Source organism: Chrysemys picta, chromosome 1, assembly GCF_011386835.1.
Source record: "Chrysemys picta bellii isolate R12L10 chromosome 1, ASM1138683v2, whole genome shotgun sequence".
In the NCBI taxonomy this organism is placed as follows: Eukaryota; Metazoa; Chordata; order Testudines; family Emydidae; genus Chrysemys; species Chrysemys picta.
Window position 1 is genome coordinate 44,859,426 of NC_088791.1, and position 27,589 is coordinate 44,887,014.

General features: G+C 41.3%; 1 protein-coding gene across 5 annotated transcripts in view; it reads right to left on the bottom strand.

The window, feature by feature from the left end:
* CPED1 (cadherin like and PC-esterase domain containing 1) overlaps positions 1-27,589 on the bottom strand; it is a 204,872-nt gene that overhangs the window by 34,540 nt on the left and 142,743 nt on the right. For all 5 annotated transcript variants that reach the window (XR_010590127.1, XR_010590128.1, XM_065556067.1 and 2 more), the window contains one exon: positions 6,412-6,529. Coding sequence is in view for 3 of the 5 variants with exons in the window: in XM_065556067.1 (XP_065412139.1) it covers positions 6,412-6,529 (118 nt within the window). In the remaining 2 variants the exon portion in view is untranslated. The remainder of the gene's footprint in view (positions 1-6,411; positions 6,530-27,589) is intronic.

The following is a 27,589-nucleotide window of genomic DNA, read 5'->3' on the forward strand; positions in this document are numbered from 1 at the left end:
TCTTATTTTTGCAAGTCCTGCATAGGTCAGTAGTGATTCCACGTCACTGCTATCCAATGGCTGTTCAATGGCCTATGTGATATGATTGCTGTTTCAGTCTGATTTCTAGTGGACACATCAGAAAAACTACTGTCACATTTGGCAGATTTGTCAATCTCGACAGAGGCCAAGGACGAAATGGTTGCAGAACCCCCTCCTGGAGATGGTCTCTCCAAATAGGCGTTGAGGCACATAAGTAAGACAGTTTTAGGGGGGATCTTCCACTGCTTACACCTATGCTTTACTACTTCTGAGGAGAAACAGTTCAGTCTCTGTTGCGGTCAACCCACTTTCAACTTGACTCGAACAGAACGTAATGCATTTGAATCTCCGCACTGACTTCTCATTTGTTTACTAAATGCTGGCTCTGTTTGGCTCTGCCTCCGAGAACCCTTCATGTCAGAGATTGCCACTGTCACCGTGTGCTTTGCAGCTTGTGGTAATAGATCAGAGGAGTCGTGGTGAATGGTTGGCTGTTTGAACTGTCTGCTGTCACCACTACGCTAGGGTGTGAGGCTGTGGACAGCAGGGAAGGCAGAACAACAGGAATGAGGCTTCTAAAGATCTGCCTGTCACTTTTCTGGCTCTGGTTACACTAGCCCAGCTTTTGGAAGCACAAGTTTATTCAGGTAGCCTAAGCCCCATTAGCCTTATGTGCCAGGCCCCCTTGCAGGATTAGGAACATTTTGGACACTGCTATGGACATGTTTAATTTTAATCTATAAAAATATAGAAGAGGTTGAGCATGAGACAGTGGAAAACAAGACTGCTGGGTCCTAGATCCTTGAGAGTTTCTTCCTGACACCTTGATGAGAAAGAGGATTTGCCTAGGGATGGCCCCAAACATAAAAGAGGAAATCTGGAAGCAAATATATTTGGTAGGTGGCAGGGTGTTTTGGCTTATCAGACAGATAAGTATAGAGTCCTCCCACATAAAACTGGCATAAATCTTTTCTGTCAGCCCTTGGAAAGCCCTTGCAAGAGCATGTAAAGGTCAGTATTTGTCCTATAATCCTGCCACTGTGCAAGGTAATGCACTACCTAACTCACACTGCTATGTACTGTACACATACACACATATGCCTAGAGGTTTTATTAGTGAATGATGCACAAAGATCCTTATTCAAATCCTGCTAAAGTAAACAGGCATGTTTCCTTTGATTTCAGTGGGCTATGGATCAGGCCCTAAAGTTCTAGCTTTTGCTGTTCAAACTGGTGGGGGTGTTTATATATTTAGGGATTTCATTAGGCAGGTGACCTGCCACTATGCAGCATAGGGAGGGAAGGTTCTGTGGGTTAAGGCACTAGCCTAGGATTTGGGAGATTTGGCTTCAAACCCTTGCTCTGCCGCAGACTTCCTGTGTGACCTTGGGAAGTCTCTGTGCTTCAGTTTCCCCTCTGTAAAACGTTCCTACCTCATCTTGGTGTTGTGAGGGCAAATACATTAAACATTCTCAGGCATTCAAATACTATGGTAATGGCAGCCATGTTAGTACCTCAGAAGATCTAGCTCACACCATTACTGCTATGCTCCCTTTTAGAATAACAGATTAAGAACAGAATGCTTGTCTTACTTTGAATTTCCTGACCTACATTGGTTTGTGACTCATATTTAGGGCCTGGGAGTTTTGTTCACAGAGAATTAAAAAAGATTCCCAATGTAAAAAGTTGTTAAAGAGCATCCCTAATGGTAATTTCTTTTGGGGGAGGAGTGGTTTAAATTTAGCAATCGTATAAAAACTGGCCGTTTAATTTCCTGACATTTCAATTTCTTCTTGCAAATCAAATACATAAAACTTCTGGCAGTAACTGTAACTTCTGAGATCACTCTTCCATTACAGAACTTTCTTCTTAATATCACATCTATTTATGAGCTGCTGTGTTTTTAAATCAGAAACTAAAAAAGCAAAATATTGAAGAACTGAAATGTCTGAACAATAAAAGTTAAACTTTGGTGACTGAAAATGATAAGTACCATATGAAAAACTTCTTCAAACCGTTTGTGTGATCTATAATTACTAGCGCTCTCCCTATATTTAAAAAATAAGTAGATCGATCCTATAGCACAGGGGTTCTCAAAGATCAATGCACTGTGACCCCCTTCTGACGGTGAAAATTACTACACGACCCCAGGAGGGGGGACTGAAGCCTGAGCCTGCCTGACTCCCCCTGCCCTGGGCTGGGGGGGGGGGGGGGGCAAAGCCTGAGCCCCACCACCATGGACGGGGGGGTGGGGAGGGGCCAAAGCCCAAGAGCTCAGCCCCAGGCAAGGGGCCTATAACCTGAGCCCCTCCACCCAGGGGTGAAGCCATCGGGCTTTGTCTTTGGCCCTGGGGGGGTGAGGCTCAGGTTTCAGCTTCAGCCCTGGGCCCCAGCAAATGTAATGTCAGCCCTGGGGGGTCATGACCCACTTTGGGGTCCCGACCCCCAGTTTGAGAACCGCTGCTAAAACATATGCTAAAGATTTGAGTGAATGATGATGTAATAACAAATGTTGTCTATAGGAAGCATTATTCAATGGCAACAGGATACCTATAGAATTAAGAGTGGTTATAACTCATGTATTTTTAAAAAGCTGCAACTTCATATATTTTGTATATAATAATTATGCCCTTTACCAGCTGCGAATTAGTAATATTGGATGAAATGGGTACCGAATGAAAAGGGCATCACGCAAAATAGCCATAGATTTTGCCTTTTTGACATTTGAATGATACCAAAGCATTGCAATTAGTATATTGAGCCAGTTGTCTACCCCACCACACATGCACACCCAACTCTGAGAAACACTGAGGTACTGGAGCTTGGAATGGTTCTATGCCATACAGTACATCTTCCAATCAGTCAGGAACCTGCCAATTTTCTAATAAATGTTCTTCCAACACTTATTAATAGTTTTCACACAGTGTTGAGGTGCACTGTCAGAGCTGAGGAGTGCAAGGAGTTGGGGTGCAGTGGCAGAGCTGAAGGTGGAAGAGGGTTGGTGCAGGGAGTTGGGGTACACTAAGCTGTGGAGTGCAGGAGGTTGGGGTGCAGGGAGTTGGGGTACACTGGCAGAGCTGTGGAGTGCAGGAGGTTGGGGTGCAGGGAGTTGGGGTACACTGGCAGAGCTGTGGAGTGCAGGAGGTTGGGGTGCAGTTGGGTGCACTGGCAGTGCTGGGGGCCTTCCACACCTGAACCCCCAACCTCTTTCTTCTCCCCTACCATCCATCTGCATCTACCTCTCTCCTGATAACCCTCCTCCCCTGGCTGAAGCCCCAAACCTCTCTCACCTTATTTCCTCACTCTTCTACCCCATTATACCTCTCTTCCCCTCCCAGGAGGTGTTCACATGTCTATTTCCCACCCACCCCTCAAAACTTTGATTACCTTCCCCTCCCTCACCCCCCAAACTGCCACCCATGACTCACAAATCACAGCAACCTCCAACCATTCAGTCCAAAGCTCCTTTTGTTTTAGGAGGGGGCTTGTGATTAACTTCTCCTGAGTTCTGTTCATTGAAGGATGAGCTCACAGCCATCAATCTCTGCCAGGTGTGTGATTACTACCTCTCAGTTTAACAATACAAGGCAGCAGAAGGAAACCAGTTTCCTTGCGGTGGCTGTAACTCAGGAATCCCTCAGCAATATAACCCCAAACTTTGGGTCACTAATGCTACCCTACACCCCCATGAAGTGCACCAAATTTCAAAGTGATCTGATTATCCATTTGGATTGTAGAGAACTTACAAATGTCAAGTTTAAAGTATATTGTATTGGTGCATGGGCAGTGTAAAAATGTACATTTTATTATATTCTGTTCTCATTTTGGGTCCCCAAAAAATTTAGTGGGAAACTCACACTACCTGGGGTAAAATTAGACAGACTGAGATCATTTTGACTTGCACCACATCAATAGTTTGATTTCTAGCTCTGCCCAAAAAAAACTTGCCCTAGAAGCTTTTTTAAAAATCGCTATTTTTTCAGGGTTTTTATCTTTGCAACCCTGAGCTCAAATGACTCCAAATTTGGCTCACTAGCTTTACCCAGTACCCTCCAGAGGCTAACCAAATTTCAAAGACATCTAACTAAAGCATGTCAATTTTAGAGGACTTTGAAAGGTCAGTCTTTGAACAGATATTATGGGGCAAGCTTAACTACAGTGGCACTACCACGCCACAGTAATATTAAACTTTAAGCTATGATCTGTTAGGGCTACATTTGTTCACACAAGTTCATGTGGACTTTCCATAGACTACAGTGGCCTGATTCATATTCAAAAGCTTTTCAGAATTGGTTTCCTTGTTTTTAAGCTTCCTTGGACAGCCACTGTGTCTTCTATGTTTTGCAAAGTGCCAAGTATGTGGGCAGCACTTAAAACTAATAAGTAATATTATAATAATACTGAACATGTAACTATATATTATGTTACAGCCTGGTTGAAAGCCCATTGAAATCAATGGGAATTTTACCTGTGGCTTTAGTAGGCTTTGGATCAAACCCTTAATTATGTATGTTGATTTTTCTTACTATCACTGCAATCATTTATCAATCCTGTGGTTCCAAACTGAGACAGACTGCAGGCAACTACCCTGGTTTGACATTAATACTCTGCGTTTACTGATGAAAAACAGACATGGGGCAGTTCAGGCCCTTGTCCTGCAAGATGCCAAGTGCCTCCTGGGTGGCACTGAGCCACCTCAAATCTACTGAAGCAAATAGGAGTTAAGGAGGCTTAGTCCCTCACTGGATCAGATCCTAGAGGACTTGCCCAAGGTCAACCAAGAGAATAGAAACCAGGGGTGAAATCCTGTACCTACTGCAGTCAGTGGAAAACTTCCAAGTTTTGCCATCAACTTCAATAGAGCCTGTATGTCACCCTAGGTCTTTGACTCCCAGTCCTCCTGACCATAAAGACCATCCTACTTCTTCAGGGGGTTGGAAGAGTCAGGATTTTGCTGTTTCTTTGAATGCTTAATGTGTTTAACAATCAAAAGGGAGGCAAGGGGAGCTGTGCCTTAGTCAGGACTTCAGGCTTTCTCCTAAGGGCACCTGCACAGCTCCTATTGCCATGATCAGGATCTCAATCAGTAGTTACAAACATGGAACTAATTGACAAACTATTCTACTTGCAGTTAACATTTGTAAACCTCATGAAAGCTACACAGCAATATATAAACACTAAGTATTGCACACTCAGCACTCGGGCTGAACGTTGTCATTTAGATGGTATTAGCTACCTTCACTTTGTTAACAAGAAATTATACTTCCATTTCTGTTAACTGTGACCTTTGACTCTTTATATATTGAATGTTGTTTCCATCTGAAACATTTGCGCCACAGATGTTATTCATCAGAAGGGTCTAATGTATTTTATATTGTTCTTCATTTAGCTATATGCAGCATTCAAAGCATCCTGGGCTCTAGGACCCTGAGAGGGGGCAGATCTCAGGCTGCAGCTAAGCTAGAATGTCTACATAGCAATTAAACAGCCCTTAGCCCGAGCCCCGCAAGCCTGAGTCAGCTGGTGCAGGCCAACCGCGTAGACATACCCTATGTTTCTGTTAGTAGTATATACAGTAGTACGATTTTATTTTCCATTTGTCTAATAAAGGAAGATATAGAAATAAGTATGGTCTTATCCTGCAAAGACTTCAGCATGTGCCTAATTTTATGCAAATGAATATTCACATTTGTAAAAATATACAAGCTTAAATTTTTGTGGGATTGGGGCCAATATATTTTCACATTCAAAACTGCATTCCTTCTATTAACTGAAGAGAGAGCTTGTTCATATTGACCTGCAGCATATATCTTAATAATTATAAAAAAGACATTTAAACCATGCTATTTGGCTTGTCCATTGTGATGTTTAAATCTCTGTGCACTAGTTTATATAAAAGGGAGATATTTTGGTTAGGTAGTTTATTTAAAAATTTGGTTACTATTTTTGTGTATTCAAAACATGGAATTGGAAACATAAGACTATAGCTGGTAAAAATGCCAATAGGTTTTTTTATTTGCAAAAAACACCAAAACTAACTGTTCTAGGTTTTTCTTCAAAAACTTGAAAAATTAAAAAAAAAAATTCCATTTAAAAATGTATGGTTTTGATGGAAAATTGTCAATGAGCTCTGCAAATAATAATTATACAGGCAAACTATCTTCTCTGAGGAAACTGTTCCACTCAGAAAAAAAAGTCTCAAACCTAAACTGCCTGTGTGACTCATATAAGTAAATATATATAAATAAAACAGTCTGTATAGCAACAAAATCATAGTTTCGCTTGTGTGTTTTGTGTGCATAGAGAAAGGACAAGGAGATTTTGTGTGTTTTACTTTAGCGGGATGCAGGTATTTGTTTTTAAAAGGGAGAGAATATGTTAAGAACCAACCTTTTGTGTCCCCAGCTTCACAAGTCTTAAACTGTGTCTGTGAAACTGCTGAAAGGTACTCAGGAGACAGAGGCTGTAATCCACAGGATTCCTCCGGCTGAATTAGCGAACCACAGTCCTGAATTACAATGAAATTAATTAAAATCACAGTACCATATCCAAGGCACTTAACAATATGCATGGTGTAAAAAACTTTTGTCAAGGACAGCTAATGAGAGGAAAAAAATATTTGATTGATTCTGAAATCCATTTGTCCTCCATTCAACACACTTTCAAATGTGCTATGTACCAGTGATTTGTAACAAACTTTGCCAACCTACAATCAATGTGTAAAAGGTTGCATTGAGCAGTTCCCTGTGCACCATTTTTGTATAAAAATAAATATACTTTAAATTGTAATCTCCATTTAATTCTTACTTGCTGCCCACATTAATTTTATATGGAAAACCTGCACTCAAACAGAACATGTTTACTTGATTATATGTGCCAATTTAGCTTTAAGAAATACATGTATCCCCACAATCTCATGTGCAAAGGAAAGACAAACAGAGAAAGAGAAAAGAGGAATCTCAAGAGGAAGAAATGATTGAGCTGCCAGAGGGGCTAGCTTGGAAAGCTTATTACCTGGGGTGGGATATGAACATAATGAAATAATTTACCTCAAGAGTTTGGGTCACGCATACTATAGACAAAAGGAAGACCCAATAACGGTCCATATACCATATGAACATGTATAATACTCTATGCCAAAGAATGCTTAGAATTAAAAAATATTCTTATAAATAGTATTGATTTTTTCTTTTTCATATTTATAGTAAATATGTGTGTGCACTGAGATCTACAATTAATACACATATTATATCTTTGTATCTAGAAATAAAGATAAATTATTCAATCCACAGAGAATACTGAAGCACTAAATTACACTGATGGAAGGGTAAACACTGTAAACACATTTTGTTGAACGGCCTGGTTTCCTGCAATTTGATCATTTCTACTAAATGTTATGGACTTTAGAAACCTGTATAGTGGAATTTAATTAATGTTTGGCACTTTAGAGATCTGGCAGTAACAATCTGGCATAGCAATCATTTTAAAATTAAAAGCCTTAAAGTTTGTGGGTGAATGAGTTTCATTGGCTTCAAGGAAATGAGTCTGTCTGAAAATTGCTTTAGGGGTCTGATCCTGTGAGGCACCACCAACTTCCAATGGGACTATTTGGGTGCACAACGATTACTGGCATTATTAAGACTTAGCAGGCTTGAGCCCTTATATTTTAAATAATGTATTGTACTGACATTGTTCTTGCATATATAATATACAACTATCTGTGCTATGGTATAACTGGTATAATTTGTATTGTGCTATTTCTGATATCAGATTACTATATTGTAATTTCCTTCATGTTTAAAAAGGTGGTTGAATCCCTGCTTTAAATGCTTAGCTCAACTGTAACTATGATACTGCAGCAAGTATCCATAATACATTCACATTTTTTTATTATAACTGTGAAAAAGAAAAATATGACATGCTATAGAGATCAAAATAATGTTGTTTTTGTGACATGAAAAAATATGAAAATCTGACTGCAACATACATTAAGCCATTTATTTAAATACACTGGTTAAATTAAACATTATTCTATCGCAATTTCAGTACTCTGTAGGTTGATTTTTAATTTTTCATAGGATTATTACTTTTAACCAATTATAAACATACTATACAGTGGCAAACAGTTTAAATAGACAGAATAAACCATATAAAGAATGGACATTTTATAAAAAGATTTTTCACATTGAAAAGAGAATAAAATGAAATGTTTAGAAGAAGATAGTGAATTTATAGTTCCCCTATTCATTGAACTATACTGATTTTTGTTTAATTCTTTTTTATTTTTCTTAAATGATACTAAAATAAATACATCTACTGACATGTATTTACTATTGCTTCTAAAATGCACAGCAATCAAACTATTTAGAACAATGTTTTTAATATAATATACTTTGCTTCCACCTTCAAATTAGAACCATGAATGAATGACAATCAATTAGGTTTTTAGACCGTTGGGGTGAAATCCTAGCTCCACTTAAGTCAATAGGATTTTTGCCACTGACTTGAATGGAGCCATGAAGTCACCCTTGAAATCATTAAATACTAGTGTACCTTAATTTTTGCTAAGATGACTCTAGGGATACACCCAAAACACAAAAGCAAAGTGCTCTCTCATGTAAGGCCTGATTCAACGCCCCTTCAAGTAAGTGGAAAGACTGTCATTGACTTCAAAGTGTTTTGGACCATTTTAATGCACAGGGAGACTCAGTATCTCTGTGGTTTTTTGCACTACCACCGTATTCCCTGTTTAGGGTTTCACAGTTAAAGAAGGCTGATATAAGCAAATGAATGACACTGAGTTCTTCTAGTGTCAAACCGTGATGTCCTCTTGGAGTCTCAGGGTCTGGACACACTGTACAGATATTTGACAGAATTACTTAAGCTAACAGTAACATCAGAAAGCTTCGACCTGGCAGCACAACAATTTGCACAAGGCTTCACAAGGAAGGCCTAAATTCCTGACTAGCCTGCTCTTTGCTCTCAACACAGTGCCATAAGATAACTTAACAAGGATTTTCTTGTTCAGACTTGTGCAGTGTAGGCGTTTAAACAAAAAAAATATTCTTTGATTTTAATTGAATTCACTGTGTGATACCATGAAGAGCAAATTTTGTCTGGCAGGCTTATATTCACAGGGTCCGTTTCATTTGTTAAAAAGCACGTGGTCTGAAATACAACATAGATTGTTTAATAGCAGAATTCTCAACTCAGAGCATCTGAGAGGTCGCAGTACCTGCAGTACTTGAGGGAGGCTTATTTTTGCTTTTACAGAGGTCAAATCTTTTATGATCAAAGACATGTTTAATATTGCTATATAAAAATGGAGCTGAGGCAGCCAGAGGTCAGGAACTAACATTTACTCTAGCTCCATGTATGGTACATTAAGGGCTTTATTAACAGTTTGTGGATTTGTCAAGTTCCCCACAGGTACTACAGTGCTATGACACCCCTCTTGCCGTGCCCGAAGATGAAACGTCTTGTGATCTTAAGTATGTTTACAAGCTATCACTCATTGCAAAGATGAGAGGCAGCCAAGCAAACTTAAATGATACTTTCCCCTTGGTGTCTGCTCCTGTGCATACTCATTTTTAAAGGGCAGACAAAAAAAGAGCCTTGAATGCCTGGACTGAAATCAAAAGAAAGCTCCACTGAAATACGTATTTCAATACATAGCTAGAATTGATTCTTCATACGACTGGTTTGGCATTTTATTAGTAAACTTCACTTTTATCTTTACAGAAAATTTCTGAGGCAATAGCAAACAAAAAGATTGCAAAGCTTTCTCATGTATATCTAGGTAGCTTTCTGTTAACCCCAACCACGGAAAAGGTCTGTTGGGTGAAGAGGAAATCATCTCTCTCTAAAACAGTCTATAGTGAGATTGCTGCTTCATAAGAAGCATCAATTACACCCTTTAAACAATCGCCCTAGATTTTCAGCATGTTACCATACAACTACATCAAGTTATTAATTTAGCGCTAATAACTCTGGATGTTTTGTTTCACCTAGAGCATGAAATAATAACAGGATACTATGTATCAGAGTGGTAGCCGTGTTAGTCTGTATCACCAAAAACAATGAGGAGTACTTGTGGCACCTTAGAGACTAACAAATGTATTTGGGCATAAGCTTTCGTGGGCTAAAACCCACTTCATGAGATGCAACCTGATCTGATGAAGTGGGTTTTAGCCCACGAAAGCTTATGCCCAAATAAATTTGTTAGTCTCTAAGGTGCCACAGGTTACTATGTAGTTACCAGTGCCTACATTATAACTTTTAGCCCAGAGTAGTTAAAGCACTCTCCCTTTCTCCCACCCTGGCAGAGATGGGTGAATTGAAGCTGGGTCTTCTACTTCCCAGGTGAGAGTGCTAACCACTGGACTAAACCCAATAAAGTAGGCACTTTCTCCTCTTGGATTTTGAATGGGGCCTAATCTGGTAGGTGCACTCTCAGCACACCTACTGGATCAGGACCCACACGCAAGTTAGGTGGACAAACCCCTATCTTTCTGTGGTGTGTGAATTGCTTTGAGGCTGAAGCAGGGAGGTAGGGGTTGGGACACTTAGAGGGAAGCAGCAGTACACACGCTCAGAGGCAGAAATGTAGGCACAACTTTTACTCTGAAAAACTTAGGTTCTCAGCGAGTTTAGGTGTTTACAGGGTTTGGTGGGAGTTTTGTGGACTGCAATGAAGTCAAAACTGGGATTTACACCTCAAACAAGAACTTATGCACCTACGTCTGGGGTTTAAGCACCAAAGTACTTTCTTGGCTCTCACTGTAAGTGCTCAGAACACTGAGAAGTATTCCCTGCCAGTCCTACTGAACAAATAAAGGAGCAGGATATCAGAGCTTATCATGAAATAATAAGAAATATATAACTAAGCTCATGGGCAACTGATTTTTAGCATTAAATACCATGGATAAGTACTCAGAAATGTAATCTCACCTCCTTCTACTATCACAAACCCAAGCTTGTCCAGAACAGTGGAAGAGATCAACCTTCTTTGTTCATCAAAATGGAGCAGAAGAGGCCTTGCACGATTCCCACTCGTTTCCTGAACTCCCAGATACACTATCTTGACCCTGGCTCATGTTTACTTAGAGTGTGCCAGGTTGCAGCCCCTACACCATCTCCTCACTGACATTATGTTGCGTTTTTGGTTGCACTTTTCCCCTCACCTTCTCATTTATGCACTCCCTATCCGTGGCCCCACAAAGTCACGGGACCTCCTGGTCAACTTCCTCTTGGCCCTGGCTAAACAGGACATCTATAAAACCAGGGAGAGGAGGTTGGCCGATGGACGTTCCTGTGACTGTGGGGCCTGTTTCCAATCCTCTGTCCGTTCACGTATCCGGGCAGAGTTCCTCTGGGCGGCGTCCACTGGCTCCCTTGACACCTTTGAAGAGCAGTGGGCGCTGTCCGGGGTTCTCTGCTCGGTGTCCCTGTCAGGTTCCCTTCTTTTGACCCTTTGACCGCATTCCTGTCCCTGTTTTTACATTAGTTGTCCCCCGTAATCATTTGGGTTTTAGGCCCTGTGGGTCCTCCCCTTAGGCTGGGGGGCGAACCTTTAGCGGCTTCGCCCGCCCTCTTCCCGGAACCCAATATGTACAGTAACTCTGAACAAAACGTTATGGTGGGTCTTTCAAAAGTTTACAACTGAACATTGATTTAACACAGCTTTGAAACTTTACTGTGACAAAGAAAAATGCTGTTTTTAACTATCTTAATTTAAATGAAACAAGCACAGAAACAGTAAAAAAAACCCAAAAAAGTTAGCTCTGTCTCCTTACAAACCGTGCAATCATGAGCAGGCTGCAGCTGATCAGATCTCCTTTAAGTGGCCTGTGGCATACCTGCCCTCCCTTTACAACGTTGACAGTACTGCCCTACTTCATTTAACTCTGTTTACATTTTAGAAATGACAGAATCAAACTTCTTGTGAAGCAGGCTATTTTGAATGCTCTCTAAGTCTTTTTAGTCTCACTGGGGCTACTTGATCTGGTTCTATTTAAGCTAAGGCATATTTCTCATTAAGTCCTTTCATATCTCTCCCTTTTAGCCAAACTAGCTCTATTTTTTTATATATAGCTAAAGCTTGATGAAAAATGATTAAAAATGGAACTCTGAAAGGAATGCTAATAAAATTAGTCAAAGAATGAGCTCATAAAAAGTGAAATTATAGTTCTTTGGGAGGAAATAAATTGTGAGCAGATTGCTCTATCAACTTTATTAATATTGCAGTAACAAATGAGGGAACAGTCAGCATGCTGACTTCTATTAAACTTGCTCTCTATATCTGGCTGAATTAATCAGTGATAGATGAACCACCAAAGATTCAGATGTTCAGTTTGATTCAGCTCAACACCCAAAAATGTAATTGCTTAAATGAAAACCTATTAGGCTTGCAAAAATGGAAATCTCATGCAAGTGGCTGCCTCTTGAGAAATTTCAAGTACTTGAAATCAATGGGAGTTAGGCACCTAAATATTTCTATGGATCTGGGCCTTAGTTTCCCTGTGCCCCAGTTCCCCATCTGTAATATTGGAATAATATGCCAGGAGTGTTGTGAAGACAATTACATTAAATACATTGTGAGGAAAACAGCTTCTGCAGTAATAGGGGGCCAAAAAAATACCATAACTAGAAAAGGAGGGAAGCTAGTAAGCTAGGATCTGGAGGTTGCTCCTTACAGCATGCAGCCTGAAGTTGGGAGGTGGAGGAGGATATGAAATGCTGGGAGTTTGACAATATTGGCAGGGAAAGGCAGAACATAAGAAACAAGAGCTGAAATGTGAGTAAGGTGGAGCTGTGCAGTCTCATATTGTTTTAAATTAAATGATATGATTGACAATTAGGGAGATAAGGTGGGTGAGGTAATGTCTTTTATTGGGCTAACTTCTGTTGGTGAGAGAGACCCGCTCTTAAGCTTCACAGAGCTCTTCTTCAGATCTGGGAAAGGTATTCAGCCCATCACAGCTAAATACAAGGTCAAACAGATAGTTTATCATCACAGGTACTAATTACTTATGCTAAACTATCTGTTTGACCTTGTATTTATCTGTGACACTCTGAGTATGTTTCCCAGACCCGAGGAAGAGCTCTGTGTAAGCTCAAAAGCTTGTCTCTCTCACCAACAGAAGTCAGTCCAATACAAGATATTACCTCACCCACCTTGTCTCGCTAATATCCTGGTACTACAACAACACTGCATATAACGATTGACAATTCAGATTGGATTTTAATTTTTGTCTAGGAATATAATGTACATTTTTTTCATGCCATTTTCTTTTCACTTGGAATATCTACAAAATAACACCTCCATTGCTCTAAACACTAAAGGAAGAATGTCATATCTACCCTGGGGTGTCTTTTGATGGAATTTAGGCACCTAACCTACTTTGACACTTTTGAAAATCCCCCTAGATACCTATCTGCAACTTAAGGCATTTAAATACTTTTGAAAATCTGGCCCTAAACACCCGGTGACTGAACTGTGGTCACAAATGCATCTCATCCTGAGACTACAGCAGATGTAAAATGGCTTCCTCTATAATGAGAATGATAAGCTCAGGAAACAAACAAGAAATTATTTTGCTGAGTGTGAACTGCTTATCAACAGAAACATTTCAAGTTTCATACAACAATTCCAATGACTTTTCATGTCATGTATTAACAATATTAATTAATTAATATTAATATTAATTATTTATTTTAGTTAGAATGAGGGGAAGTGGGTGATGGTTCCAAACCATCACCCTCTTGATAGCCCAGTAGTCCATGCAGGGCCTCTGGGAACCATCCTTGTTTTTAACAAAGAAGATCAGGGCCCCTGCTGGAGAGTTGGATGTCTGGATAAAGCTCTTCTGCAGATTCTCCTGCAGATAGACGTTAAAAGACTGGTGCGCTAGTTTGGAAAGGGTGTACATGCGATTGAACGGAATTTCAGCCCTGGATGAAGCTTGATAAGGTGTAGCTGTGGGGTGGGGATAGGGTGCCTGCATTTCTGTTGTTAAATACATCTGCAAGGTCATAGTACTTGTGAGGTATTTCAATGGTGGCAGGCAGGATGGTTGGGGGCATGCCCAACTCCCATGGGTCTATTCCCTCGCTGCAGAGATTCCCCAAACAACAACATGAACAGCAGAGAATACCAGTTCGCTTTGGTCTCTGGAAGACAGAATCATTGGCAGTAGTGGGAGCAAAAGCATACTGTCTCTTATCACCAACGTATACAGGAACCATGGGCAGAGAACAAGAGTATTCCCAGGATGACCAGAGAGTGGGGGACCTGAGTCAACCTGAACTAAAGAGTCTCCCAGTGCATCTAGAGCAACGTTTTTCAAACAGGGGTCCACAAGGGAACTCGAAGGGATCCACGGATCTTGCTGATCAACTCCTCCCCCTCTGCCTCCTGCATGCCGGGGAACAGCTTGAAGCAGGGATGGAGCGCACTCGGGGGAGGGGGCGGAATCATGACTGGGGCCACTGGCCCTGCTGATCAACTCCTCCCACTCCCTCCCAGCACTTCCTGCACATCAGAGAACAGCTGTTCCCCGGCATGCAGGAGGCACTTGGAGGCGGGGGGGGGGGGAGGTGGTACGGAGGCGCTCGGGGGAGGGTGCGGAAAGAGGTGGGGAAGAGGAGGGGAAGGGGCCTGGGGCTGAGCAGGGGGTTTGGGGGGTCCATGGCAAAATTTTAAATCAAAATGGAGTCCCTTGGGTTACTAAAGTTTGAGAACCGCTGTTCTAGGGGGTAATAACCCCTAAAGTAGTGGTATGGTGGGTGACCAGCCCCAAGGGTAGGAGCAACACAGCAGTGGATCTGGGGAATTTTTATACATGGCAGGGATCCCGTGGGCCTTAGCCACATCTTGGTCCATAACATTACCTAAGGTTCCTTAGCTGATTAGAGACTCCAAGTAGACCACTGGGCTCATCGGGAGTAGAAGTTGCAATGGCAGTTGGAGATACATCAACAGTGGGTTTGCAGTTGCTGTTGTCCTGACAGGTGCATGGAGATCGAGAGTCTCTGAAGGGAATGAGATTGGTGCAGCCTGGACCTCCTTACTGAGGCTTAGACTTGATGTTTCCTGACCCCAAAATTGATCTGACCTTTGCAGTCCATCTCAAGGCGAAGTGTCAGCTGCCACCATGATACAGACACAGGCCTGAAGTTCGGCATTGTTTTTTCTCAGCCTCAGACAGATGCGGTCAGGCCTGGTCAACATACGTGGGTGTTGGGTCCTGGAGTGGGGTGTGTGGTTGAGAGGTAGGGGGTGGGGGCATTGTCAGGGCTCAAGTGCCTGGGCTATGTTCATGATGCCATTCAGCAAGGTGATCACCAATTCTGATACACAGGTCGATCTGGTTGTTGAGACAGGACGGCAGCTCAGGTTCAGAGAGGGTCACTAATGATAACTGACATGTCCTGAATGAATTGCTTCAACTGGCCCAGGATGGGGCTGGACTGTTCCAAGAGTGTGGGCCAAGGCCTCCCATGAACAGACTAATGATGAACATTGCTCTGCTTTGCAGGGAACAATTGAGGGTGTAGCAAGAAGAACTGGCATTGGTTTAAGAAACCTCAGACTGATCACGATCACCACTAAATTTACCTGGCTATGAGACCTTTGGTTTCTGGGGGGCAAGAGCCAGGGGTTCCAGTGAAGCTACCTGGGCTTGTATGGCCATATTCTGTGCCTGCAGGGTGGACATCTGTGCCTGCAAGTTCTGTATGACCCTCACCAGATCCACCAGCAAAAAATTGTCCTGAGTGGGGTCCATTGCAGTGAGGTGGGCCCCTAATCTTTGTATTGAGCTGCTCAAACTATAGCCGACCGGGCATGGGAGTCAGGCGTAGGGTGGAAATGAGACTTTGGCCTACTGGTTAGAGCTGGATCAAGATGGGGACAGAGTCCAGGAAACGAGCTGAGGGTCAGTACCGGAGGGACAGAAGCTGAATGCCAGAGCTGGAGAATCAAACAGAGATGTAAGCCAGAGGCAGCGCTGGGGCTCAAAGCCAGAAATCTAACACCCAGAGGGGAACAGGGATTGCAGCAGAGCAATAGTAGGGACTGGAAGCAGGAACTGGAAAAAGGGAGAGCACAACTGCAGACACCATATGCGTTGAGAAGCCTCTGATCTGCTGTGGGGGCCAGGCTTATAAGCCGGGCTGCTAAATCAGCAGCCAATCAGGGGCTATGGCCACTCTGTCAGTTCCAAGGCAGTATAGCTGGGCTCACTGGTTGTCAAGCTGTGAAGTTAGTCAGGGAGCAGGCCAGCAGCTCATCCTAAGTAGTCCGGTCCCTGACCCTCAATCACTGAGTCCTTAGACCTCTGTCATTCTCAGTAATATGTCATTTTGACAGTGTAACTGTCTTTTGTTCATAGGTACATACTGTATGAATTAGGGTCATTCATGACACCATATTTATGAAGAGTAGAACAAGTAAAAATAATTCAGGTAAGGATTAGTGAGGCATCACTCTTACACTAGTAGAACTTTGAGAGTCTGAAAAGCTCAGATGTCATCTCACTAGTGACTAAAACAAAGAAATTTGACTTTGGAGCATGTGAATAATCAACCTCACTTTGTTAAAAATCAACCTATAAACATGTGTTTTGCAAAACATTTCAAGCTGTTCATGTTTCTTGTAAAAAAAAAAAAGTAATTAGCTACAGGTTTTTTTCTTCAGATAAAAAGTGAACATTTTCATGGGCTTTTCTATGACGTTTTCTAAGCAACCATGCATTTCTAATTCAATAAGTCTTAATTTTTCTACATAGAAACAGTCACCATGGGCTAGATTCACAAAGGGACTTAGGCACCATATCATATAGCTCCCCCATAGATGCCCTGCTGCCGAGTGGAGTTCTCAGCCCCAAGTTAGGCCCCCAGGCTCCCAATATAATATATGGGGAGAGTTAGTTCCCTGGGAAAGGGATTCTCAGAAGCCAGCAAGTCATGCAGTAAGCCACCTTAACTAGCCAATAGCAAATGCAGATGAAAGGGGCAGCACTTAGGCCCAGATATATTATAAAAAGGTCTCCAGCCTTGATTTGAAGATTTCAAGAGATGGAGAAACCAACATCTCCCTTGGTAGTTTGTTCCAATAGTTAATCACCCACACAGTTAACAATTTGTGCCTTATTTCCTATTTGAATGTGTCTGGTTTTAACTTCCAGCCATTTATTGGTTACATCCCCTGCCATATAATCATTGCAAATTGCCATTTTAAAAATAAGCAAAAACTATTTGATCTATGACATGAAAAATGTCTGTTTTTGCAAAATGGAGTACTAGATATGACCAATACATTTAAAAACAAATATTGGAAAATTGTATTTGTAACAAAATATTATTTTTATAGTCATAGAAGAAAAATAATTTTTGTTCAGTTTCTTAGAGGATATAAAAATTACACAGAATGAAAATAAAATCAAGCCAAATGAGGTGTCTTTTGAATCATCTAGAAAAAGCATGTGTTCTCTTTACACCTGCTAATGCTAAATCAAGTTATTTTAAAATACTTAAGCATAGCTCAAAAAAACCGGGATGCCCTGTATTTCTTTGGATTTGAAAAGAGAAATTTTAAAATGAGTAAAAGCAACAAACCTCTCACTTTCTAAAACAGCATTGGATCAGCCATTGGGAAGGATACATAATGTCTGTGTGGAATTTGGAATTCTACACTCTTGCACTGGTGTAAATCTGGTTCAACAGTTATTCTGGGTTTACACTGATGTAAAATACAGCAGGATTTGTCCCTTTATTTTGAGAAGGATTAAAAAGGTTCTATAAAACATGTGAGGGTATAGAGGCAAACTATCAGACTTCCTGATTGTTGTTTTGTTTTGTTTGTCTTCAATATGTGTAGTGCTCATGAGGCATACTGGGACTGGCAGCAAGGCAATATGAGCTGAAGTCAACAAAAGTGGGAGCTGCTGAGCATCATGCAGGAGACTTTAAAAAAAAAAAAAACAAGATTCACAGGTCTGCAGTGCGTATTAACAACTGTTGGTGTTCAGTGAACTTCTGCACAAAAACTTTTATGTGGAAACTTGGGTTACGCTCCAGGACATGTAAGGACCTGGAGGATACCTGGAGGATTTCATTTGAATCACATAAGGTCTGGAGAATATCAAGGAGGCAGCTAACAGCCCCGGGAACATCAACAGGATCAGACTGTTCTGAGGCTGTTCTTCCACCCAATGCCACAAGTGCAATTTGTTCCTGCCTTTCATGCAAAGACAGCAGCTACATATATGTTGAGAGATCATATCTGAAAAGCATACTACTCTGTTAGGCAACAGGAGGCATTTCCCTTTGCTTGTATTTAAGGTCTGCACATAAGCACAAGTTTCAACAGACCCTAAACAGGACCGACTCTGTATGGCCATGTATTTTGACGTTGCTTCTCACTCATGCAGAAACTATATAAGGCTAGATTCTTTATCAGTGACACTGGTGAACGCCAGACTCATTCAAGTGAACTTTGTTAGGTTGTATGTCCCTCACTCGCAGTGTGGAAAATTAGTATGCAAAATGAATGAACTATAAGTCAAACCTTGGTGAAAAGGACCCAGGCTTGCTCTGAAATAAAAACAGCCAACTCTAGTTTAAAGGATAGTCTTTATTTTCAGGAGTGTGGAATTGTTTTATTCTCTTTCATGGAAAATATCACTCCCGGTGTGGAGGGCCAGTCTGAGGCATTCCGCTTCCCTTAAATACTGCAATGGGGACACAGATATGGGAGCAGAGGTAGGGCTGAGCCAACATAGGGGCTGTGGATTCTATAAAATGCATATTAATTGGCAATAACTCTCGGCATAAGTGGGGTGAGGGGAAAATCAGGTAAGGTACTTGTGCAGGTACATGTGAGGAGAAGCCTTTAAAAGATATGTGGCAACAGCGCACGTATTGGGGGAACAATGATAAGCCCTCACCCCTTATATATCCCAGCAGTGTACCGGTCTGGAGGTACACAACTCATATTGAGTTTGATAGCAGTCAAGCAGCTCACTAGCCATCCAGCATTCTGAAAGCTGTAGATGTATTTGACTACATTTTAATCTGTCCAACTAAAAAGGAACAAGTGAATGATTTGTCCCACAAGATCCATGCATCAGCTGGAGACCACAGCCATACGCCAGAGACTGTGTGCTTCTAAACTGTCCCATTGACCCTCTCTTCCCTATCCTGCTCCCTGACAGTCTGGCTCCACTGGCGCCTGACTGCCAGGGGCTTCCCCAGCTGCTATTTTTCCACTGAAGGTTCCTGCGAAGAGAATAAATTATGGAGGGTCTCCATAGAAAAGTGAATACAGTGAGAGGCAGCTTTTCAGCAGATATTATTAATCACATTTATTACAGTATTGCCTAAGGACCAATCAAGAATGGGACCCCATTGTACAAGGCGGTGTACAAAGAAAGAGTAGATTATCAAATTTGCAAGTGAGCAGGGAGACAATCAATGATCTTCCATTGTATTACTGATTTTGTTAAATCAGCTAAAGACTCTCTGAGTCTCATGGGTAAAGGCATCATTGCACTTTAGAAACTATTCAACATAGTATATCTGTGAGGCTTTTCCAACTGTAACCCTTCTGCCAAGTAGAGTTGGAAGCAACAAGGGCCAGGTTCAATATCATGGGGTTCCTCTTAACAATGCAAAAGAGAACTGGCTCAAGCCCCCTCCCCCACCCCATAATATGGGAAAACTAACCACCACCTTTGGCCCCTCTCTGAGGCAATACTTCCTCATTCGCAAGCACCGAGTCTGTGCATAACAAAATAAAACGTCCATTAAAGGGAAAGGGAACCCAGCATTAATTTGGGAAAACACCACAACTCAAAAGCATGTGACCATAAGCAAACGCCACCACACAGTATGTTGGGCAGTGTTCTTTGCCTCACTTCCCACCTTGCAATGTGAAATTCCAATGAACCAATGTCCCTTCAATGCATCACTCCCCTTTCCCTCTGCTGCATCCCACTCACAGTTGACTGTCCTTGGTCATCAAAGACCCAGAGTTCAGAGGTGCGTTCACCTCACACTCCTGAAAGGGGGCAGGGAAAGGGGAAATTGAGCAATGCCTTTGCTGTTGCAGAGGTGGTGGCAGCTAGCTCACTGTTGCTGCTCACTGCTGCCTCTGCCACTGTATTCTTCCACCACTCACCACTGCTGCCGCTGTTATCTCTGTTGCTGCTCAGCTCTGCCACTGTTCTCACTGCTGCTGCTTGCCGCACACTGCCACTTCTGCGATGGCATGTTCTGAGGTTCCACCACTTAGCCCAGCTCATAGTGATTTCACTGCATAGTGGGGAACCTCTCGGCTGCTGCCTCTTCATTATCTTTCACTGCAATGCTGTCACCACACCAGGTTGAAGGCTCGCCATGCTCATCAGTGATTTCAGTCTACACCACCAGGTAGAACACCTGTCCACACCCCCTCTGACCCCAGTGAGGTTCAGTTTAGGGTGATGCCGATGAAGTGGGTTCTAGCCCATGAAAGCATATGCCCAAATACATTTGTTAATCTCTAAGGTGCCACAAAGACTCCTTGTTGTTTTTCCTCCCAATCAGGGCATGCTAAGTACGGTTCTGCTGCCCTCTACTCATACAAGAAGAACAATATTTTATTACCTCTGCATTCAGTGCTAAACTGAATTGTAACCCAAACCCAGCCAAAATGGATAACTTTGACAAAGTAGCTGTGTCTGCTGGACACCTAGACAAAATAGGCGTGTCTATTCAGGAGCAGGCTGTATTTGAATTGAAGGAAAAGACTACATCACTAGATATCAGGGGAGAGCTCATTAAGCCCCTGCTTACACAACTGAAGGCTGGATCCTGTTCCTATCATAAGAACAGCCATACTGGGTCAGACCAATGGTCCATCTAGCCCAGTATCCTGGCTTCTGACAGTGGCCAATGCCAGGGGCTTCAGAGGCAATGGACAGAACAAGTAATCGTCAAGTGATCCATCCCCTGTCGCCGATGTCAGTGGGAATTTTTCTACTCACCTCAATGAGGGCAGGATTGAAGCCAAATTCCTTGTAAATTATATAGTTTTTTCAATGGAGTATTTACATCAATCTTTCAAAATGCTTTGTCAAATGCTATTCAAATCCCTGTTACTGACACACAGGGTTAGAGCCCTGCTGCACAGTATGGGAATTTGAAGGATAAAACAAGAGACAAGTAATGACTGACTAGAATGAGAAACAAGGGCAAAACTCTACACAAATGCACAGTGTATGTATGCAGCATATATTCCAGGGGAAATTCACCTCAGTATGCAGGGCTTGTGTAGGGTCTCCCACACCACTTTTAACCATAAACTAAACTTAAGTTGATAACATGATCCTTAAATTCATAGATTCCAAGACCAGAAGAGCCCATTATGGTCATCTAGTCTGACTTCTATATAGCACAGGCCATGGAACTTCCCCCAAAATAATTCCTAGCACACATCTCTTAGACAAACATCCAATCTTGATTTAAAAATCATCAGTGATGGAGAATCCATCATGACCCTGGATAAATTGTTTCAATGATTAATTATTCTCACCGTTAAAATTTTACACTTTATTTTCAGTCTGAATTCATCTAGCTTCAGCTTCCAGCCATTGGATTACATTTATTGGATTACAATAAATGGCACATAAGCACTTGTATAAACCCTCAGCCTTTGAGTGGGGAAGAGGAAGACTTTCACCCTGGCTGTGGGTGTGTATATAAACTATACTGCTTTGAGAAGGGAACACTTTCCCCCCCGTCTCTGCTTATCCAGTGAAACCACCATTAAAGATAAGCTACTTTGAAAGGAAATTTGACAATGATCATATCCTAAAATTAAAGGCTCTGGTGAATGCAAACAAAGTCTGCATCATAATAGAAAATAAATACATTGATGTTTACAGATGGTGCCTGGTCAACATGCGTACTTCCTTTTTAGCATACAGCAGCCTTTGTAGGATAGCATGAAAAGATTGAAGTGATGCATTTTTTGCCTTTGAAAAACTTTACATATTTTGTATAAGAGAACTGCAGCCTTTCAATCAGAATATTTCCCCCTGATGGCTTATAACTACATCCTGAACTAAATCTAACATATTCCCAGACCAACTATCATTTAACACAAACAGCTGGGAGACAGGAATAAAACAGACAAATCTGTTTTCCTAGAGCACCTAGGAATCTAACCTTTTAGTAATTTATTTTTTAAAACTATAATGGTGTCTAAATTGGCTCTATTAGATTTTCAGCACACTTGCTGTTTTAATCACAGAAGCTGAGTTCATAGATTTTTATTAATCATCATCTCTTTCAAAAGATACTGATTAAAGGTTTGCCTTATGGCGCATAGCAGACTGAAAATAGAGTTTCCTTACAGCTTGATGGCTTACTGAACAGCAGACTGTATGCAGGTAGCTTTCACACATGGACAGAAACAGATTGCATGCAGTTAGTGCCAAATCACCAGACTGAAGTTAGAATTCACCCCTGCGCTCCACAGCAGACAGCTCACAGCAATCTAACTCCTTCTTAGGCATTTTATTCACTCAGAGTAATCAAGCAGCTGATAGCTGAACTAGCCCAGCAACACAAAGACAACTAATTATTTTTGAAAACTGAATAACGTGCTCAATGGCAGCACTTAGTCTACTGCACAAGACCCTGATCAATGAGAATGAACTGCGACTTCACTTTACTCAATACTGAGGTCAGAAGAACAAACCCTTGGGCAAGCTAAGTACTGAGGGAAAAGAACACTTTAAAAAACACTCTTACTTAATAAAATGCTACCTCTACAGTACCAGAATAACCACCAAATGAGGGCCTGACTCTGCAAGGTCATGAGCAACTAGGAATCTCAGCACCTCACAGGAGTAGTCCCTCATATGGCTAAGCATCCCCCTTCTCCAAGAAGTTGCATCATTTTCCTAGAGTAGTGGTTCTCCAACCAGTGGTACGTATACCCTGAGGGTATGCCGAGGTCTTCCATGGGGTACATCAGCTAGATATTTGCTAATTTTACAGCAGGCTAAATAAAAAGTACTAGCGAAGTCCGTGCAAACTAAAATTTCATACAATGACTTGTTTATACTGCTCTATAGGCTACACTGAAATGCAGTACAACATTTATATTCCAATAAATTTCTTTTATAATAATGTGCTGTGCCACTTCTGTATTTTTATGTCTGATTTTGTAAGCAAGCAGTTTTTAAGTGAGGTGAAACTTGGGGGTATGCAAGACAAATCAGACTCCTGAAAGGGGTACAGTACTCTGGAAAGATTGAGAGCCACTGTCCTAGAGTACTTTACAATGGTGCTGATTCACATATCTCAATTATGGGCCACAACTGGCTCTTCATTGCTCTGGCAATGAAATCTGCATCCACTCAGGCTCCTTTATACTATCAGAGCTGTGTAAAAGGGGCCTTCAGTGTAAATAAGAAGCAGGCCCATTGTAAAGTGCTTCTTGCAAAACAAAACAAAAACAGTTGTGGCCTTATTCTGCCATAACTGATGCTCTGGGCAATGGACTGAAGTTGTTTCATTGGCAGGAAACCCAGGTGAATCAAAGCTAAATAAAAGGTTATTCATCAGTTGTCATCATTATTTGTTGTGTGCTGGCAGTTGGCTTGGCACAGTCATATAGTCAGATCCTGAAAGGTGCGGAATCCCTTCCAAAAAGGTACTGAATGTCCTGTACTTTCATTGACCTCGGGGTGAAGCATGTGCCCAGAATTGAGCTGAGGTAAGATTAGTATGCACCTCAGCAAAACAAATACAGGAAGTTCCAAAAGGAATTTTGTAATCCCTGCCAATATTCATTTTTATAGTGATCTTAATATTAAACTTGCAATTGTATGCTAAATGCCAGACGAACATTTATCTTGAACTGTTTTTAAAGGGAGTGTCATTAATTGATTGAATGGAATTCTGGAAGATGTGCAACAGATAATGTGGATGAGGAGATCTTTGAATGCAAATTTTGAACTGTATGATACAGCACCGTGGTTTCTTGAATGTTGCAGTACTTGTGCATTTAAAGAGCCTGATCCTGGGAGGTGCTGAGTATCTAATGCGAATTGCGGAGTCCCCTCAACTCCCACTGATTGCACCTCACAAGAGGCACTCAGCACTTTGCACGATCCATCCCACAAACGCTATTGGCATGAAGTCTTGTAACAAGGGCAGCTCTTCAGCTGTACCTGAGATTTCAGCATGGCATTCAAATTAAGGTGTAGTCTCACCCAAAGCAGATGGGGTCATAAAAACACAATGCTAAGCCATTTTAGACTATTCAAAGGAAAAAAAAAACCACAGATCAGGGAGGAAAATGTTGAGCATAAACTTTATACTGATTTTTATCTGGAATAACTTGCCGTTCTTCAATATCCACATGTGTAGTCACTGGGGAGTTGTCTGACCATATGTTTTTTGCTCCACATTTATCAACTAAAGCAGAGATCTGGTTGCAAAATGCAGCACTCTGGAACAGTATGTGGATTTCTGACACTCCCTCGAGCATTTTGGGCCCATAAAGCGAGGAATGGTTTACCTTGAGACTGGAGTATGTTCATCTGTGCTTTATATGCTATTACTCTGATACTGTTCATATTATGTAAAGAAAGCCATACTAGTTATTTCAGACCAGCATTATAGAATTTCAAAAGAAACAAAAAGCACTTCTAAATAGGAATATACTAACAAACAGATATCCTTTAATCCTTCACATCACTATGATTTACCATAGCCAAAAAGCACATTTGATTTACTTTATACCTCACTGAAATGCACAACTTATGCAACAGAGCCTACTGCATAATATTCCAGCCAGTCACTCAGGTAATATTATGCTGCTGAGCTATAAAATTTAGAAGCATCCTCATTATCAGATGATGAAAACATTGACAGTACGATGGCCAGACACTGTGGCAAAGCTGGTACAAGTCTATCACAGCCGTAGGTCCAAAATACTAAGATATCCCTTACACAACTATATTCATACTTTGAAGGGCAACCATGGTCCAGACTACGCAATGAAGTTCTGGGTTTTTTTTTGTTTTTTTAAAGTACCAACTAATCTGCTACAAATAATTCTATTTCTTGTTAAGTGATTGCTGTACATGACCTGAAGGTAAGAAAATTACTGGAGAGGCCATTATGTTCTCTGAGACCAGAATGAAGGATTTGGGGTTAATATAAAAAAAAAATTAAATCCAGTTGCATATATTGGGATAGCAATTGCCCTAACAATGACCAAGTGCTTCCAAAGATTAGCTCTACAAATCCCTCTGACAGATAGATCCATTGAGTGAGATCCACATTTGTGAAAAGGCTGAATCTGGAATGTTTGGACAGTTATTGCAGCTCGATGAGCAAAGATCTGCTGAAAATTTGACTTAGACACTTTTCTCCCACATACTATAACTTTAACCTACAGGCAAACTGCCTAAACAAGAGTAAATAATCAAACAGCTTAACTAAAAACTTTAATCAGTTTTAAGCAAACATTTCATATATTTTTCAAAATATTCCAATTACTAAAGACTGCAGAGAAATGTCACGTCACCCCTACTCTATAACACAAATGTTAAAATTAACTTAGGTTTTGGGATTTACTTTTTTAAAGAATTGCGGGTGTGTCAAGTCTACTATTTGCTGCTAGGAGTGTTTAAATTTTTCAATCAGAACTGAAGACACTCCCAGTTAAATAACTTGACACCTTCAACTGAAGTAGCAGCTATAATTTAGCACTTTCAGTTTATAGCCTGGTTACTGGTCACAGTTTTGGTATGCGAAGACACGATATTTTTAGCATCAATAGAATGAAAATATTGATTTACATTAGCTTCTGCCAGTCTCATGAGATTTGGGGGCAGGGGAGGTTTATAACTGAATCTATGATCATTTACTTTTTGTTGTTCAAGAATTTTTTAAAACTGCCCATCTCAAACTACTTATTTGAATTCCATTCTGCAATATTACACCATTACATATAGGGAGCCATCATAGGAAAGCAAACAAATGAACAGCAAAATCCACTGAAAAGAAATTCTCATTTACAGGGGTGAACTAACCAACGGCGCTCACAAATGAAGTGGTAACAGAAACAGCAAAACAGTAACACCCAACAAGTGGACCTTTCTAATGATATGGCACTATTCATCTTTAAAACACAGCTCACTGGGCCAACCTATTGGACTGGTAGAGGGGAGTTGCAGGTGGCAGGTGTGCAGCTATTGGGGGAATAGGGAACTTATGGAGGTGGTCTCCCTGCCCCAACCAACCATATGTGAATTTATGTCCAGTCTCTCTCATGGTGGGTGGGTAAGTGGTGGGACGTACTTCAGCTCTATAACTGCAGTAACACTCCTGTGCCTCCAGCAGGAAGGAGAATTGGGATGGGACAAAGGTTCTTAAATTCTTTTGAGAGAGACTGAGGTTGGTCGTCCAAGGTGCTCAGCACTCTGGCCCAGAAAAGCACTTAGCCCCATGCACTTTAAGCAAGTGAGTGTTCCCCTTTAAATCAATCCTTTTGAAATCGATGTAACTACTCCCATGCTTATGGCTGAGAATTGGCGTAAGTGTGCTTTGCTGGATTGGGGTCAGAGCACTCAGCACATTGCAGGATCAAGCCTTCCCCCTGCTGCTGGTGTGAGGAAAGGGGATTCTTTGTCCCCAAGAGCAGAGTCTTCTCTCTAGCTTCTCTCTCTGGCTGACAGCTCCATTTCAGAACTGTCAGCCAGGAACTCTCTCCTCAGGGTGCACAAATCTCTTCTGAAGCTGCAAGTCAGTCAGCAGAGCTGTTGGAAATACAGTACACATGCACAGTGCCTCTCCTAACTAATCATCAAATTGCCATATAAGACAGTTGGTTTTAAAGGTGGCCGTGATCTCCGACCCTTTGGAAGGGGAAGGATGTGGGCTGCCAATGATTTCTCAGGGAGTTTGCCGCTGTAGGGACCTCAGGAATTGGCCTTGCAGTAGGAACTGGTTCAGATAAATAATTCCTTATCCCTAACCACCAAAAAGCTAAACCAAACCTTTCCTTAAATCTGAAATGGTTGATTAACTTTTGTTTTAAACTTATTTTTCATTTTCATGTCCCTCTGTGCTTCTGGGTTTCCTTTGAGACCAGAAGCAGGAAAGCTGAAATACACCCCAAAAGACTAATCTTGAAGCATTTCTGGCTTGACTGTAAGCAAGCAGTATCAGAATTTCTACAGCAGACATTATGTCCATGAGATTTCCTGACCAATTTTAAAGGCACAAAAGGCTGAGATAAGTATTCCTTCTGGATGAGTATAAATTCTGGGGTGCTTACCTGAACTGAACTTAAAATATTTTGAAACTCCTCCCATAATTAGAACAACATCAAACAGCTACAAGTATCAACCAATATAAAATTCAGTCTAATGTAAAATTGTATTCAAGTCATCAGACAGAGCCAACAATACAAACAATTCTTACCTAAGAAAAGGAAGACAAAAATTTATAACCTGAAAGAATACAAACATAAAATTATATCCTCGATGATATATTTTTT